Below are 17,628 nucleotides of genomic sequence, written 5' to 3'. Positions count from 1 at the left end.
ACACACAGTTTACACATGCATGTACAAATGCACACACACACACATAAACAAACATGCGTGCAGGGTCGTACATGCAAATGCACAAAAAGCACACAACAGTTACACCAGATGCACATATAAACACACAGGTATGCACAAACACAAACATACACACACAAGCACACATGCAAAGAAGGCACACACACACATAGTATACACATACATGCACAAATGCACACCCACAAACACACATAAACAAACGTGCATGCACACATACACAAATACAGACACAATACACAAACGCACACACACACACATGCATGCAAACTCACAAATAAATATATGGACACACAAATGCACACGTACAGACACACAAAGGCACATATACACACAGGTATGCACAAACACACACACATACAAGAATAAAGCACACACATAGTATACACATAAATGCACATGCACACACAGACACACAAACAAACAAAAATGCATGCACACCAATACACAAATGCGCGCACATACATGCATACAAACTCACAAATCCATATTAATATATACAGACACACAAACCAACAAACAAACACATATACGCAGGGACACAAATGCACCTGTACAGACACACAAAAACACACACAAATGCACTTATACACACAGGTACGCACAAACACACACATTAAAAGAAATTGCACACACATTGTATACACATGCATGCTGATATGCGCACACACATACACAAATGCATGCACAGTACACTAACACACACTCAATTTTCTGTTTAGTTCACACACACACGCAGACACACAAACAAACACAGACATATATATATATATATATATATATATATATATATATATATACACACACACACACACACACACACACACACACACACACACACACAAATATGCACATATACACACGGAGACAAATGCACATGTACAGATGCACACACACATAAACAAGCAAACATACAAACAAAAAAAATCACACATATGTACATATACACACAGAGATGCACACACACACACACACACACACACACACACACACACACACACACAAACAAACATGCATATACACATACACAAATGCATATGCACACAAACATGTATAGTGAAACACACACACTTACATGCGTACACAAATGCACACACACACACGCATGCACATACACACACATTCAGTAATTCCACACACACAAACATGCGCACAGGCGCGCGCACACATGCATACACAAATGATGCACGAAACAACACTAATGTGAGATTATCATAACATCAAACTGGACTTCTCTTGTTCAGATGAAGATAAGCAGCGTTTATACTTAAATATGTCTCATCTTGACAGACAAACATCTATATTTCTGCACACACACACACACACACACACATACACAAAGTAGCAATCTACACTAATTAGCTTTGAGCCCACAAAGTCACATAGAGGGATTTGCTTTGTTGTTTGATGGAGTCTCAGCGGGAGCGTCTTCATCCCTCTTGTTAATATTTTGAGAGTGTTTTCTCTCTTTTCTCTTCCTCTTTTAGCATCAGTTTTGTGTGTCATGTGACTCGCTGAGGTGTGCTGCGCTTGTCTTTCAGCTGTTATGTGTGCTCTTTATTATTAAAGTTTGCTGAACTGTGGCAGACTTAAACATGTGAGTTTATTTGAGGTCTAATACATGACATATGAATATTAAACACTCATTAAGTTAAGTTTACCTTTTCATTTTAGTGTTCTCATTGGTCATATTTTGTATATTTTGTTCTGCACCAGTTTTATAGTTATCATGGTATTAATATAAAGAGAGAGAGAAAGAGGGAGAAAAAGAGAGAAGAAGTAAAGAGCATCAGTAATAATGTGTTCAGTGTGCTGTTTCTGTGTCCTGCATTAACTGCACTCTGGACCATTAATTGTGTAATGAACTAAAGGTGGACGAGGGAATTGTGGAACGGTTTAGCTGACACACACACACACACACACACACACGCACACACACACACACACGCACACATACACAGTTATGGTCATAGTTCAACACACACATAATGACTAGCACATAATGTCAATCTGAGTAATTCATGTCAAGTTTGGAGAGCAGAGTCCTTTTCTGCCCTCAGAATTACAGATAATTACTGAATGCTGCTTGTTTGTTAATAAACATGTAGTCATGACTTCTGACTGAATGCAGCACTTTTCAATATAATATGAATAATATTATAATAATATAAAATAAATGCTGATTAAACAAAGTTGCTGAAGTTCTTTTAATGGTTGCTTTGGTTATACTGATACATATTATTGGTCATTGTTAATATTTATTGATTATGATCATCATCACTCACTGTTGTTTGCTTAAATAAAACTAATAAAACAAGTTGTAAGTTGTAAGTATGTTAATAGAAGTGAAATTGCGCACAATAGTAGCATTGGGTTGGAAGAAAATTAAAAACAAAGTTTAAAGAAACAATCTAAGACTGAATGTTCAGGTTTAAAAAATAATTAATGGGAAAAATACCCTGATTTGTTTATGGAATTTTAATGAATTAAAAAAAAAAAGCTAAATGAAAATAAAATAAAATAAAATAACCTAAATTAAATTAATTCAATTAATTTGAAATGAATTAAAATAAACTAAATTGAATTTAAATAAATTATACTAAATTAAAATGAACGAAATTAATTTAAAATAAATAAATTAAATTAAAATAAAATAAACTACATTAAAATAAAATTGAATAAATTCAAATAAGGTAAATTAATTAAAAAAAATTTATTAAATTAAATTACTAAAATTAAATAAAACCAAATTACATTAAAATAAGTAAAATTAAATTAAAATAAAATAAATTAAATTAAATTAAATCAAGATAAACCTAATTAAAATAAAATAAAAACTAAAATAAATTTAAATTAAATTAAGTTAAACCAATTTAAATTAAAATAAATTAAAACAAAACCAATTAAATTAAAATAAACCATATTAAATTAAAATAAATTAAATTAAAAAATTCGAATTAAAATAAAAAATAAATTTAATGAACATAAATTAAATTAAAGAGCGTCATTAAACTGGAGGACAAAGCATGTCTCACACATGCACACACAAGCATACTTACAGACGAACATACACAAATCCACACACAAATGCATATAAACACAAAGACACGTATGCGTAGGTCCACACACGCTCAAACACAGTACATCCACAGACAAACACAACACACACACACACACACACACTCCATTCGTAAACGCTACCAATAAGTCTTCCACATTAAGAGGAAGTGAGTGAACAGTGTTTCTCAGTGAGTGTTTGTGTGTGTGTGTGTGTAAGTGTCCGTGAGGAAAAGCAGATCCTCAGGAATGGTCCAGGAGATGTTAAAGTTGGTGTGAAAAGCCTCCTGTGGTGTTTTTCTGTGTCTCATCAGATCCAGATGCTCATCAGCAGACCTGAGCATTTCTCAGAGGTTCATGAGGTCTGAACCTGCTGACCTTTGACCCCGACAGCCTCTGTTTGATTGACAGCTACGGCGGGAGGAGTTGAGCTGAGGGTTTTCTCTGACAGAGAGACTGAGAGATTCCTCATATTCTCATATAAGAGTGATCTAATTTAGCCACAATGAGCGTTTTCTCTCTGTCAGACTAATAGAATTAGAGTCGCACTGACGCTCTTTCTGTCGGCCTCCGCTGCTCCAAATCCAATTCACTGCACACGTTTATGACTCACGCTAATCGGCTGGGAAACACTGGCAAATCAGCATCAGCACATTTTCATATTTGTGTCTTGTGTACTGTATGTGTGTGTGTGGATAACCTAAAGCAATACTTTTAAAAAATTAAATAAAAATAATAAATAAATGAAGACGTATTTTTACTTTGATTCTCCCCACAAAAATACTAAAATATTTTAAACATTTTTACATTTAATTCAGTTACCAAAATAAAAATATTATTAATAATAAGAAGATCAGCAACAACAATAATAATCAGTATTCAATTTTAGATTTATTATATTTTACTTATATTTTTGTTTCCGGCAACTTTACCACCCCACCAAAATACAAAAATATTTTAAACATTTCTATAAATATGTCATTAAATTACTACTACTACTACTACTACTACTACTACTACTACTACTACTACTACTACTACTAATAATAATAATAATAATAATAATAAGGACTTTGAGGACAACACATACACTTATTACACAAATGCACTTCATTAAACATGTACACATCAACTATATACTATAACTATGCCTGTATATAATAACTTATTTTGTTTGCAGTGGAAAAAATGTGCACCTTTAGTAAAGCGCTGTACAAATATATATATATATATATATATATATATATATATATATATATATATATATATATATATATATATATATATATATATATATATATATATATATATATATATATATATATATATAATAATAATAATAATAATAGTTATATTAATAATATTATTATTATTATAGTAATACATTTTAGATTGATTTTATTTTAGTCATATTTTTGTTTATGGCAACTTTTTTTTGTTTAGTATTTTTTACTTCAAGCCTCCCCAAAAAAACACTAAAATATTTTAAACACTTAAATAAATTACAATATATATATATATATATATATATATATATATATATATATATATATAATTCTGACTTCAACTGTATATTTAAAATAATAGTAATAATATTTTTTTCAAACAAATAATTAAGATTTTTGCATGATTTATTGAATCACCAACATATATGCTAAAACATATTAATTAATTTAAATTTAATGTTTAAATATCTACAAATGCATTTTTAATAAGTCGGATTAATACCACCACCAGCAATAATATTTGTTTTTAATGAAATGAAGTGTCTTTCTAATATTAATAACAATAACAATAATTATAATTATAATTATTATAATAATAATAATTATTATTATTATTATAAAAATAATAACAATAATGCTAATTATAATAATAAATAAATAATAATAATAATCACTATTCAATTTTTGATTGATTTTATTTTAGTAAATTTTTTGTAATTGGCAACTGTTTTTGTGTATGGCTGCTTCAAACTTCCCCACAAAAAACTAAAATATTTAAAACATTTACATTAAACATTTATAATATTTAAAAATTGCTACTACTACTACTACTACTAATAATAATATTCATATTTATAATAATAATAAATGCTTTTCCAAAAACAGTTTTATTTTAGGACGTATTTTAAAAAGTCATTTATGTTGTGTTTGTTTGCAGGATTCAGGCAAAGACACGCGAGCTGCGGGAGCGTCAGGCCAAAGAGCGCGAGTATGCAGAGATCCAGGACTTCAGCCGGCCGCTGAGCTCAGACGAGGAGCACACCTACGCCGGCATCGGCTCTCTAGACTCGTCTCTGGACAGCAGTCTAGATCTGAGCCTCACACCAGGACAGGAGCGTCCGTTGGGCCCCAGAGAGCCACCGCTGGCCCTTGAGACCCTGTACGCCCAGGTCAACAAGCCCCGCAGCAACCGGACGGCCCCTGCAGACAGGTAAGCGCCTGATGCTAAAGGCCGATTTATTTACTAAGGCTCATTTGGGATTTTTATTCAAATATTTTACAGGAAATTTGTACTCTCATACATGATGCCCTAAATTAAATGGCATTTAAGGGTAAAACATGAGTATAGTGTGGGAATAAGAGAAGTGTAGTGACTGACTACATTTGGGTATAAATGTATTCACCTTATTCTCCACGTACGAGTGAGCGCAGACATTTAAATCCTTTTGGCTTGAGACTTCCGCTCTCCTTCACTTCCATTCATTTTTAGAGGTTAAAAACAGCTCGTTCTGCCGCTTGATGTTGCAAACTGATCATTTCTTATTATATTATTCTACTTTTTATGTACAGTCATGCCAGCACTTGTTTGTGGAGCGAGTAGGTTGATGGTTTTCTGCCGTTTATTATCCATAGTCATCATTTCTCCCATAGGCAACTGAATCGGAAGTTGTAAAACAAGCGCATTGTAGAATACGGTCAATTGGATTGGTATAATGTTGGACTCCGCCCCTGCTCGATGTGTCCGTTAGGCATGTTAAGTGCACACGGTAAATAGGTTAAGGTTAGGGTTAGTTTTAGCAACTGGTATTATGTTTTAGCATTCTGTTATTGGGTTAGGATTAGTTTTAGCCTTCTGATATTATGTTGTAGAATTTTGTTGGTATGGTATAGCATTCTGTTAGGGCTAGGGTTAGCATTAGCATTCTGATATTGTGTTTTAGCATTCTGTGGGGATTGTGATGGGTTTTAGTATTTTGATATTATTTTTTTAGCATTCTGTTAGCATATTTTAGCATTCTGTTGGTATGTTTTAGCATTCTGTTGGTATGTTTTAGCATTCTGTTTGTATGTTGTAGCATTCTGTTTGTATGTTGTAGCATTCTGTTGGGGTTAGTTTTAGCATTCTGATATTATGTTGTAGCTTTCTGTTGGGGTTAGGATAAGTTTTAGCATTCTGTTGGGGTTAGGATAAGTTTTAGCATTCTGTTGGGGTTAGGTTTAGTTTTAGCATTCTGATATCATGTTTTAGCATTCTGTTGGGGTTGGGGTTAGCTTTAGCATTCCGTTGAAGTTAGGTTAGGGTTAGCTTTAGCATTCTGTTTGGGTTAGTTGTAGCATTCTGTTGGGGTTAGGGTTAGTTTTAGCATTCTGTTGGAGTTAGCTGGGAAATGACCAGCTAAAACCATCTTGACCAGCCTAGTTTAAGCTGGACATACTGTAGCTGGTTTTGGCTGGACTCCCAGTCTGGCTAGTTTAGTCAAAGCTGGTTTTAGCTGGTCGTATCCCAGCCTGGAAATGGCCAAAATCCCTCTAAAACCAGCTAACCATCTTAGGCTGGTTTATCTGTTTTTTTCAGCAGGGCTGTTAGTCTGTTTTAGCGTTCTAAAATTATGTTTTAGCATTCTGTTTGGGCTAGGGTTAGTTTTAGCATTATGTTAGTGTGGTACTGCTTTGTTAGTGTGGTTTGTTCGTTAAGTTAGTATGTTTTAGCATTGTCTTAGGGTTAGATTTAGCATTTTGATATCATGTTTTAGCATCCTGTTAGAATGTTTTAGCATTATGTTAGTTTGTTTTAGCATGCTACTTGTTTTTAGCATTCTGTTAGGGTTAGTTTTAGCATTTTGATATCATCTTTTAGCATTCTGTTAGTGTGTTAGGCCATTCTGTTAGTGTGGTTTAGCATTCTGTTATAATGTTGCTAGCATGTTGTCCTTGGTTAGACAAATTGAAAGATCGAAGTATCGCATCAGTATTTTAAATAGCAGTACTATTTCACAGCCATTCTTATAGTATTTTGAATCAAATAAACACAGCTTTGTTGAGCAGAAGAGAAACTTTAAACTCTGGCTTTGTAAAGTAAGGTTAGAGTGTTTGTGTCGTGATGTTTACGTCTTAGACTTGAGTGTTTTTCAGGCCATTTCAGTAACACTCGGCTGATGAATCAGTACAATAACGTGCCTGACATGTTCTTGACTGCGAGGACTCAACCTTGGCTGTGTGTTTCCGAAGCTTTTGCATAATTCCAGCTGGATTGTGTTTGTGTCCGCTGCCAGCTGTCAGATTTCTGCACCTTTTTAAGGTTAGATGAGGTGAAGGGCAGCATCACGTCTGAAGCTTCTTTCATGTTGTGAGAAAAGGACGTTTCTCTGCTAACGAACTGAGCGTGTTTTCTTTTCGCTTTACGTTCGCTTGTGTCTGGAAGTTTTATAAATGAAAAGCTGCTTTCATCCACCCTTTGTAGTATGAGCAAAACAAAAAAATGAAAGTCAAACAAACAGTGTGATCAGATTTCTCACCTGCGTCCCGACCGCTGCTTTTATAGCAGAGGTAAATCATTGATAATTCTCTGGATGGGGAAATTTAATAACCAGCGGTCTCCTTTATTATCACGGATCATGTCAGATTCAGGCCAGCTTTCTCATAGACGTGCGCTGAATCCCTGTAAACTCATCTGGGTTGTTAAGAGGAAGCAACTTTATAGTGCAGAGTGATTTAGTATGCAGTTTTCCCCTCCTGTTGTCATGTTTTCTCTTGACCCTTATGGAAAAAAGCACACTTTACACATACTGTTATACAAAAATACTATTTATTATTCACTTTAATTGCAATGTTGATTAACACATTACAGTTAAAAGTATAGTTTGACATTTAAACAAAATGCATTCAATATCTGTATTCTAGCTCTGTTTGGAGCTGAATAATTGTTCTTTTAGACATTTATAAGCAGTCTAATTGTAATTTTAACCATGCTAATACTACTTTAACTCTATCAAAATTCATTAAACATTATTTTGTGCATTTTGTTTTTTTGATAGAAAGTTAATTTCTTATACACTACCTGAAAAAAAGTCTTGTGTTGATCCCAATTGTAAGAGCAACAAATAATTGTCACTGAATCATCTGTTGATCTGCATCCCAATCATCACAAATACTGCAGAAGACCTACTGGAACCCGCAATGTTCTCACAGAAATCAGTCAAGATTGGTGAAGGAGAAGTCATGGTTTGGGGGTTCATTCAGTATGGGGGCGTGCGAGAGATCTGCAGAGTGGATGGCAACATCAACAGTCTGAGGTATCGAGACATTTGTGCTGCCCATTACATTACAAACCACAGGAGAGGGACAATTCTCCAGCAGGATAGCGCTCCTTCTCATACTTCAGCCTCCACATCAAAACTCCTGAGAGCAAAGAAGATCAAGATGCTCCAGGATTGGCCAGCCCAGTCGCCAGACATGAACATTATTGAGCATGTCTGGGGTAAGATGGAGGAGGAGGCGTTGAAGATGAGTCTTGATGAACTCTGGGAGTCCTGCTGAAGGCTTTCTTTGCCATTCCAGATGACTTTATTAATCAGTGATTTGAGTCATGTCAGAGATGTATGGATGCAGTCCTGCAAGCTTATGATGGAGTCAGACACAATATTCATTCTGTCTCCACAACAGCAGGACTTTATATTCTATACTGGACATTATTTCTGTTCAGTGACGAGACTTTAGTCTAAGCAGAGTCAGACTTTACTGTCATAATGAAATCATTAATAATCAAGGCATGATCATGTTGTATTGTGCTCAAATAAGCAAAATCTAGAGGCCTTTGCCTTTCATATGAGCCACTTCTGATACCTAATGATCAACTAGAAGTCCAGTTATTATTTACTGTTCCTAAAACTTAAATAGGCGACAAGACTTTTGTCAGGTAGTGTAGATCATTGCATGAAGTTTGTCATAACTTACAGTATAATCTGAGCAGGACTGGTGTTATAACCCCTATGGGATGAATGGAGTTTAATTACACTTCTTAGACTTTGCAACTCAGCATTGATCAAAAGAAGCACTGCGTTATGAAACCTACATATTTACTGCTAACAAAACAACATCGATAATACTCTGAAGAGAAAAATCTAAATAAATTTAGACGTGTGATCCTTCAGTGATCAATTTTTCATGCCGCAGTGATTTGTCAATATGTGTAAATATTAATGTTTATTAATGGCACATCAGTGTGTGAGATTTGAGAAAAACATGTTTGACATTTTGCAAGAGCTATTTTTGACACTTAAAGATTAAACATATGACGAAGTTATGTCATGTATCAGTATGTTATCACTTCTCAGCAACCAGTTTTAAATTCGAAGCATACTATACTTTCAGTGGTCGTAGTGTATGGGTGTGAATGAGTCTGCATGGGTGTTTCTCAGTACTGGGTGGCAGCTGGAAGAGCTTCCGCTGTGTAAAACATGTGCTGGACTAAGTCTAAGGAAAACGAATAAATATATTATCAGTGCACATTCAATGCAATTATGTGCACTTGGGTTTTTTTCACAAGGAATTTCAGGACATTGGAGTGGGACATATAAATATCCAGCACATTGTGGAAGTGAGTAGCAGGTGGTGTTAATAATAAACACTATTTTTTCACATGTTCTTGAGGACAGGAAGAATCAATCGTCAGGCTCTTTAGACTGTTTGGCCTTAAGGCACATCTATTGTGTGTTTCAATTGTTTCTGGATGCTAAAAGTTGTCTTTTGTTTGGCGTTCACCAGCAAAGCTTTAAACAAGTTGCAGGTGTTGGAGTTTCTCTGAGCAGTTGAGAAGTTTCTTTAAATTTTGTTCCTTCATGTTCTGATGATGTGAACTTGACACCTACAGACATTTTAGATTTACAGACATTTATATATAATATATGGAGCAGGACACTGACCTCTATTTGTTGTTGTGTATAGAAACTATTTTCTTTATCTTTGTTTTTTGAGCTATAGAAGAAGTATATTACCTGAAAGTTCTCAGGTGTCTGATGACTCAAGTCTTTGTGCTTTTGTTTTGTTAATAGCAACAACAATAATAATAATAATAATAATAATAATAATAACAACAACAACAATAACAATAATACATATAATAATAATAATAATATAATAATAATAATAATAATAATTATTATTATTATTATTGTTGTTGTTGTTGTTGTTGTTGTTTTTATTGTTATTGTTATTGTTATAATTATTTATTTAAATATTTATTTTTCTAATATTATGTGTTCCAATGAAAGATTTTGTTCTAAAAGAACAATAATAATTATTATTATTATAAATTATTATTATTATTATTTCATTTTTTGTTGTTGTTGATGTTGTTGTTGATTTTATTGTTATTATTATTAATTTTCTTACATAATGTGTTCCAATAAAAAAATTGTGCTCCAAAAGAATAATAATAACAATAATAATAATTTATAAGACATATACTAATAATAACAGCAACAACAACAGCAATAATAATAATAATAATATTATAATTAATAATAATAATAATTATTATTATTTTTGTTGTTGTTGATGATAATGATTTTATTGTTATTGTTATTATTATTAATTTCAATATTTTGAAATATAGAATAAAATTAATATAAAATTCTATAATAATAATAATAATAATAATAATAATAATGCGCATACAATACATACAAAAAATTATGCACACAACTGAGTAGGATAACTTTTTTGTCTAATAGGACAAAATGTGCATAAACTACGATGTAAACACATTAACAGAATAAATTCCAGTGTGAGCATAAAAAAAAAAAGTCATGCGATTTTGCATCAACAGAGCATGTAATAACAAAAATGTCAGAAAGTGACAGGTATGTTTGGGTGAACGATGAGATCAGAACATTTTTTAATGTTATATAGCAGAAAGAAGTGACAACCATCCAAAACATCAGCAGAATGTGCAAATCTTTCAAGAAGTGCAAGCTTCTCGATGGTGATGTGACTGTGATATGATATATGATATGATATGATATGATATGATATGTCTACGTGTTCTAAGAAGCAAGTAAGTTATTATATATAAACAAAGGCCTTCTTGTATCACAGCAACTTCTGTTTTTCTTTTTCTTTTGATATTTGTCGCCAGTTTTTCAGTAAGTCTCAATGTTGTTCTCTTGGTCTCGTTGGATGGAAACGCTGCATTATTCGCAAGTGTTTAATGCAATATTTTGTGCATGAATTTAATTTGCATCTTTGTATGTAAGCGTGGAGTGTTTTGCTTCAGAGGTTGTGTAATGGTTAGCTGGTGGTTCTCAGTGATGACTCTCCGCGGGTTCATTAAGGCTCTGGTTAATTGGCTTGTGAAGCAGTGATTGACATCTGTCACTCCAGGCGTCTGACCTTTCCCAGGGTGCACTGGAAAAGGGGATTATTATGTTGGCATCTGCTGTTCTCCCAGCAGGACGACACCCGCTGTCAGGAGATCCCCCACTGACACACACTGACAGACACACACACCATGTGGCCACAGAGAGTGTAAGGAGGCCAGTGTTCTGTATGTTATGTTGTATATGTTATATAGTAGAAGTTGTTGTAATATTAATTCCTTTTTGGTATTTATTTACTGGTTTCAAGGTGCTGTAAGTATGTTTTTTGACACTTCTAAAGCATAAAAATTATAATATGTTTGCAAATGCTGAGTGAACATGCTTGTTTATCTGACAAACGATGCTTAAGTGAGTTATTCTGCTTTGAAATTTGGGTTCGGGGTTGGAATGTCTGTCTTTGTTTAGGTCTCTATAACCCGCCCACTGCCAGTTTAGCCAATTATATTTCAGCACCTCGGGTTGGCTTGGTGGAAAGCAGCGTATTTCATAACTAAGAAGCAGTCATTCTGTGGTGGAAAATCTGTCCTTTTTAGAGAAACACTAGAGAATGGCATTTTTACAGCCAAAAGCATCAGCAGATACACCAAAATAATCTTTCTTAATTAACATAAAACATGTTCGGGTTTTTTCTTCATCTGCCAAAAAAGTATAAACTAGACATATTTAACTATCCAGTATAATAAGTATGAATATTAATGCAATAAGTCATGTATGTACGAATTATTTACATAATAGATGTGACATTACAATAATTTCAAGAATAATAAATAACAAATGAATAATCATCATAAATGTTTCATAAACATCCGGGCCCTTTTTCTGCCAGCTGTTCTTACTGAAGATAAGAAAAAGCCCACAAACAAATAGATTACTGTCTATTATTATTAATACTATTTATTTATAAATATATTTTTAATTTATTTATTTACTTATTTTTATAGTTTTATTTATTTTTTATTTAATTAATAATTATTTATACATTTAATTATAAACATATTCAAGCCCACAAACAAATAGATTACTGGCTATTATTTTTAATATTATCTATTTATAAATATATTTTTAATTTATTTCTTTACTTATTTTTATATTTTTGATTAATTAATTATTTATTTTTAAATTGATTGATAAATATATTTAAGCCCACAAACAAATAGATTACTGTTTATTGAAATATTATTTATTTATTTATTTTATTTAATTATGTTTTCTATTTATTTATTTAATTTGTTTATTCATAAATATATTTGTATTTTTTAATTTTGTATGTATATATATATATATATATATATATATAATATTTTTTATTAATTATTTAATTTATACATTTAATTTTCATTATTTTTATACTTATTTGTTACATTTTTTATAATTATATTTTTTTATTTTATTTATATATTTTATTTAGTTATTTTTATTTTTTTATTGACAATAACATAATTTCTGACTCTCAAAGGTTTAATCAGAGAACAAAATCTATTATTATTATTATTATTATTATTATTAATGCCATATCTAGACTGGAGCCTCAACATTTTTCACTACATGAATAACAGACATTTATTTAAAGAAAAATTAACGCACACGTTACTGAAGACCAAGTAATCTTTCTCTTCAAATCTAAAATAAAGCAGATGCATGAAGCACGACTCAAATGTACCTGTTGTGCTCTGATTACATGTGAATCCTGGAGTGTGTTTTAACTCTGCTTTGCATATCGCTCAGACACACACAAGCCTTTGTGGAAAGCGCTGTAATATTTATCGCTGGAATAAATTGCACACTTTTGGTGGGTGTTTGGCTGCGAGGGCTGTAATCTGTGTAAACGGCGTAATGCATTCAGATTGCAGACAGTCACATCAGTCGAAACAAACGCCAAACAAACATTTGCATTTGTAAATGAAAGCTGATGGAAGCTTCATAGTGTCAGGATCCTGAACGAACGTCAGCTTTAGCTCATTATGAGAAGCGACGGGAGGAAACTTTCTTGGATATGTAAGGGTTTATTGTGGTGAAGAAGTGGCACGCAGGGAAAACTGATTTCATCTCCTCCGATAACATTGCAGAGGAGGATGTCCTGTTCAAAAGGGCACAGGAAGTGGATAAGACTCGGTGAGGCTCTGTCAATCACTGCTGCCCAAAAAAAAAACAAATACAAAGAAAGCAAAAACACAATTATTTTCAGTACACGATTTTACCACATTCCCAAATATTTATTTATTTATTTATTTATTTATGTATTTATTTATTTATTTATTTAGTAAAACATACAAATAAAAAATATATTTTTGACAACCTGTAAACATGTTAGAAATGCACTTTTTTCATTTGCTTTATTCAAATAATAATAATAATAATTATAATAATAATTATTAATATTATTATTATTAAAAGAATAATATAAAACTAATAATAATAAAAACAATAGTAATAATAAAAACTAATAATAATAATAAATAATATAAATTACATAATGGTATCAATACAATAAAATAAAACATTTATATAAAGAAAAATATATATTTACACAAAAATAAAAATGCAAAATAATAATAATAATAATAACAACAGCAACAACAACAATAATAATAATATTAATAACAACAACAACAATATAACTAGATTATTAAAGTTCGTAATCAAAATCGTTTTCCTTGTTTCTTTTTTCCCGTGTTTTTGACCTTATTCTGTCTTTTACACTATGTATGCTGGTTTTTCACCCCTGCCTGTTTTTTTTAAATGTTCACTTGTTTTATTTATTTTATTTATCGTTTATTTTATCTTTTTTTTATTAAAATTTCATTCATTTTATTTATCATTTTTTATATCATTTATCATTTAATTAATTTATTATTTATTTTATTTTAATATTATTTTTAATTTTTATTTATTTATTTTATTTATCATGTATTGTATTTCTGTGTTATTGTATTTTATTTTTAAATGTTTACATTTATTATTTATTTTATTTATTATTTAATTTATTTTCAATTATTTTATTATTATTATTTATTATTATTATTATTATTTTTATCATTTGTTTTATTTTTATTTATTTTATTTATTATTTTATTTTAATGTTTTATTCTTTTTTATTTATTTTAAATTATTTTATTTCGTTTTAATTTGCATTTATTTATTTTATTAATCCTTTATCATTTATTTTATTATTTATTTATTTTATTTTACATTTATTATTAGATTATTATTATTATTATTATTATTATTATTTAATCTAACTTGTAGTGTTGTGATTCTCTTGTGATTCACTACAAAAATATGGTTGGTAATGTATTTTATTCCTAGTCACATCTGCTGACTTCCATGTGACCTATGTGACGTTGAAAGCTTGTTGCATGGAAAAAAAAAAGAGAGAGAGAGAGAGAAAGAGAGAATGGAGAATGCACTGAAGGAATGCGTCGTTAATTTTCCAGCATGTTCAAATAAATATCCATCATGTTGTCCTGGTCAAGGCCTCGGATGTGCATTAGACAAGCCAATAGACAGCGTATTGATTTATTGGTATTAAAAAGTGATGATGTTGGATGCTGTTAATCTCGGGGTCTATTAGATTCAGGCCACGCTGATGTAAAACTGTGGTATAAAAGCTGAAACAAGTTGCATGCAGATGGATTATGGTCAAAATTCAATCATCCTGTTAGAGGTCTCGGTCTTGCATACCACTCATCTGGGACTGTTAACATTTGCACGAGATTCCATCCGCTTCTCAACACCATCTCAATAAAATCAGCTGAAGCCTTTTATTTTACTCCTCCTCGGCTATCTACAGAAGAGGGCGTTCAAGACTGACCCTTCAGGAAGACAGTGAAGAAAAACAAAGAAGAAAGAAATCAAAAAGTGACATACATTTGGTTTGTTTTTGTTGCTTTGGTATTGTTGGTTGTTTTTGTTTTAGGTTTTGTTTATTTTCTTCTATGCTGGGATTTATTTTTTAATTTTTTTGTTTTGTTTTTAAAGGTCTTGGGTTTTTGTGGGCCCATAAAGGGATAGTTCACCTAAAAATGAGAACTTACCATCTATTTACTCTGCCTGTGAGAGTAAAGAGAGTTTATTTTTGGATAAAGTATCCTTTTAAGGACCCCCAAAAAACCCAAGACCTTAAAGTTTTTATAAAAACAAAACAAAAGGAAACACCAAAAAAATAAAAATAAATAAAACATCAACAAAACAAACAAGCACCACTTGAGGGAGAGTAGATAGATGGTAGGTTTTCGTTTTAAGGTGAACTATATCTTTAAGGGCCCCAAAATAGCCTAAAATCTTAAAAAGGTTTTAATAAAATCAAAAAACAACAAAAACGCACACGAACACACACACACACACACACACACACACACACACACACACAAACACACACACACACACACAAACACACACACACAAAACAACTCTAATTTGCTTTCAGCTGTGTTTATTTTGTTTTAATTGCTTTGGTAGTTTTTGTTTTGTTGGTGGGTTTTGTTTTATGTTGTTTGTTGGGATTTTGTTGTTTTGTTTTTGAAGAATTTAATGTTTTATGTTTTGGTTTGGTTTCAGCTGGTTTGGTTTTGTTGTGTTTTAGTTGCCTCTGGTTGTTTTGTTTGGTTTGGTTTGTTGTTTTGTTTTGGCTTGGTTTCAGCTGCTTTAGTTTTGTTTTAGTTGCCTTTGTTTGGTAAGGTTAGGTTAGGTTAGGTTAGGTTAGGTTTGATTTGGTTGTTTTGTTTTGTTTTGTTTTGTTTTGTTTTGTTTTGTTTTGTTTTGTTTTGTTTTGTTTTGGTTTGGTTTGGTTTGGTTTTAGTTGCTTTAGTTTTGTTTTAGTTCTCTTTGTTTGTTTTTGTTTTTTGGAGATTTTGTTGTTTTGTTTTAAATGCATTGTTTTATGTTGTGTTTGGTTGAAGCCAGCTGGTTTGATTTTGATTTAGTTGCCTTTAGTTGTAGCTGCTTTAGTTTTGTTTTAGTCGCCTTTAGTTGTTTAGTTTTGTTTTAGTTGCCTTTAGTTGTTTAGTTTTGTTTTAGTTGCCTTTAGTTGTAGCTGCTTTAGTTTTGTTTTAGTCGCCTTTAGTTGTTTAGTTTTGTTTTAGTCGCCTATAGTTGTTTAGTTTTGTTTTAGTCGCCTATAGTTGTTTAGTTTTGTTTTAGTCGCCTATAGTTGTTTAGTTTTGTTTTAGTTGCCTTTAGTTGTTTAGTTTTGTTTTAGTTGCCTTTAGTTGTAGCTGCTTTGGTTTTGTTTAAGTTGCCTTTAGTTGTTTAGTTTTGTTTTAGTTGCCTTTAGTTGTTTAGTTTTGTTTTAGTCGCCTATAGTTGTTTAGTTTTGTTTTAGTTGCCTTTAGTTGTTTAGTTTTGTTTTAGTTGCCTTTAGTTGTAGCTGCTTTAGTTTTGTTTAAGTTGCCTTTAGTTGTTTAGTTTTGTTTTAGTTGCCTTTAGTTGTTTAGTTTTGTTTTAGTCGCCTATAGTTGTTTTGTTTTGTTTTAGTTGCCTTTAGTTGTTTAGTTTTGTTTTATTTGCCTTTAGTTGTTTAGTTTTGTTTTAGTTGCCTTTAGTTGTTTAGTTTTGTTTTAGTCGCCTATAGTTGTTTAGTTTTGTTTTAGTTGCCTTTAGTTGTTTAGTTTTGTTGTAGCTGCTTTAGTTTTGTTTAAGTTGCCTTTAGTTGTTTAGTTTTGTTTTAGTTGCCTTTAGTTGTTTAGTTTTGTTTTATTTGCCTATAGTTGTTTAGTTTTGTTTTAGTTGCCTTTAGTTGTTTAGTTTTGTTGTAGCTGCTTTAGTTTTGTTTAAGTTGCCTTTAGTTGTTTAGTTTTGTTTTAGTTGCCTTTAGTTGTTTAGTTTTGTTTTAGTCGCCTATAGTTGTTTAGTTTTGTTTTAGTTGCCTTTAGTTGTTTAGTTTTGTTTTAGTTGCCTTTAGTTGTTTAGTTTTGTTTAAGTTGCCTTTAGTTGTT

At 31.5% G+C, this 17,628-nt stretch overlaps 1 protein-coding gene across 9 annotated transcripts in view; it reads left to right on the top strand.

Moving 5' to 3' along the window:
* pard3aa (par-3 family cell polarity regulator alpha, a) overlaps positions 1-17,628 on the top strand; it is a 647,780-nt gene that overhangs the window by 502,671 nt on the left and 127,481 nt on the right. For 4 of the 9 annotated variants that reach the window (XM_087309010.1, XM_087309009.1, XM_087309012.1 and 1 more), the window contains one exon: positions 5,257-5,529. In XM_087309010.1, coding sequence (XP_087165136.1) covers positions 5,257-5,529 — 273 coding nt within the window. Of the gene's footprint in view, positions 1-5,256; positions 8,119-17,628 lie in introns of those variants that run through there. The other 5 variants (XR_015524633.1, XR_015524632.1, XR_015524636.1 and 2 more) reach the window with 4 other exon arrangements.

Source organism: Danio rerio, chromosome 24 (genome assembly GCF_052040795.2).
Source record: "Danio rerio strain M-AB ecotype USA chromosome 24, GRCz13ab, whole genome shotgun sequence".
In the NCBI taxonomy this organism is placed as follows: Eukaryota; Metazoa; Chordata; class Actinopteri; order Cypriniformes; family Danionidae; genus Danio; species Danio rerio.
This window is presented reverse-complemented; position numbering and strand designations above follow the sequence as displayed.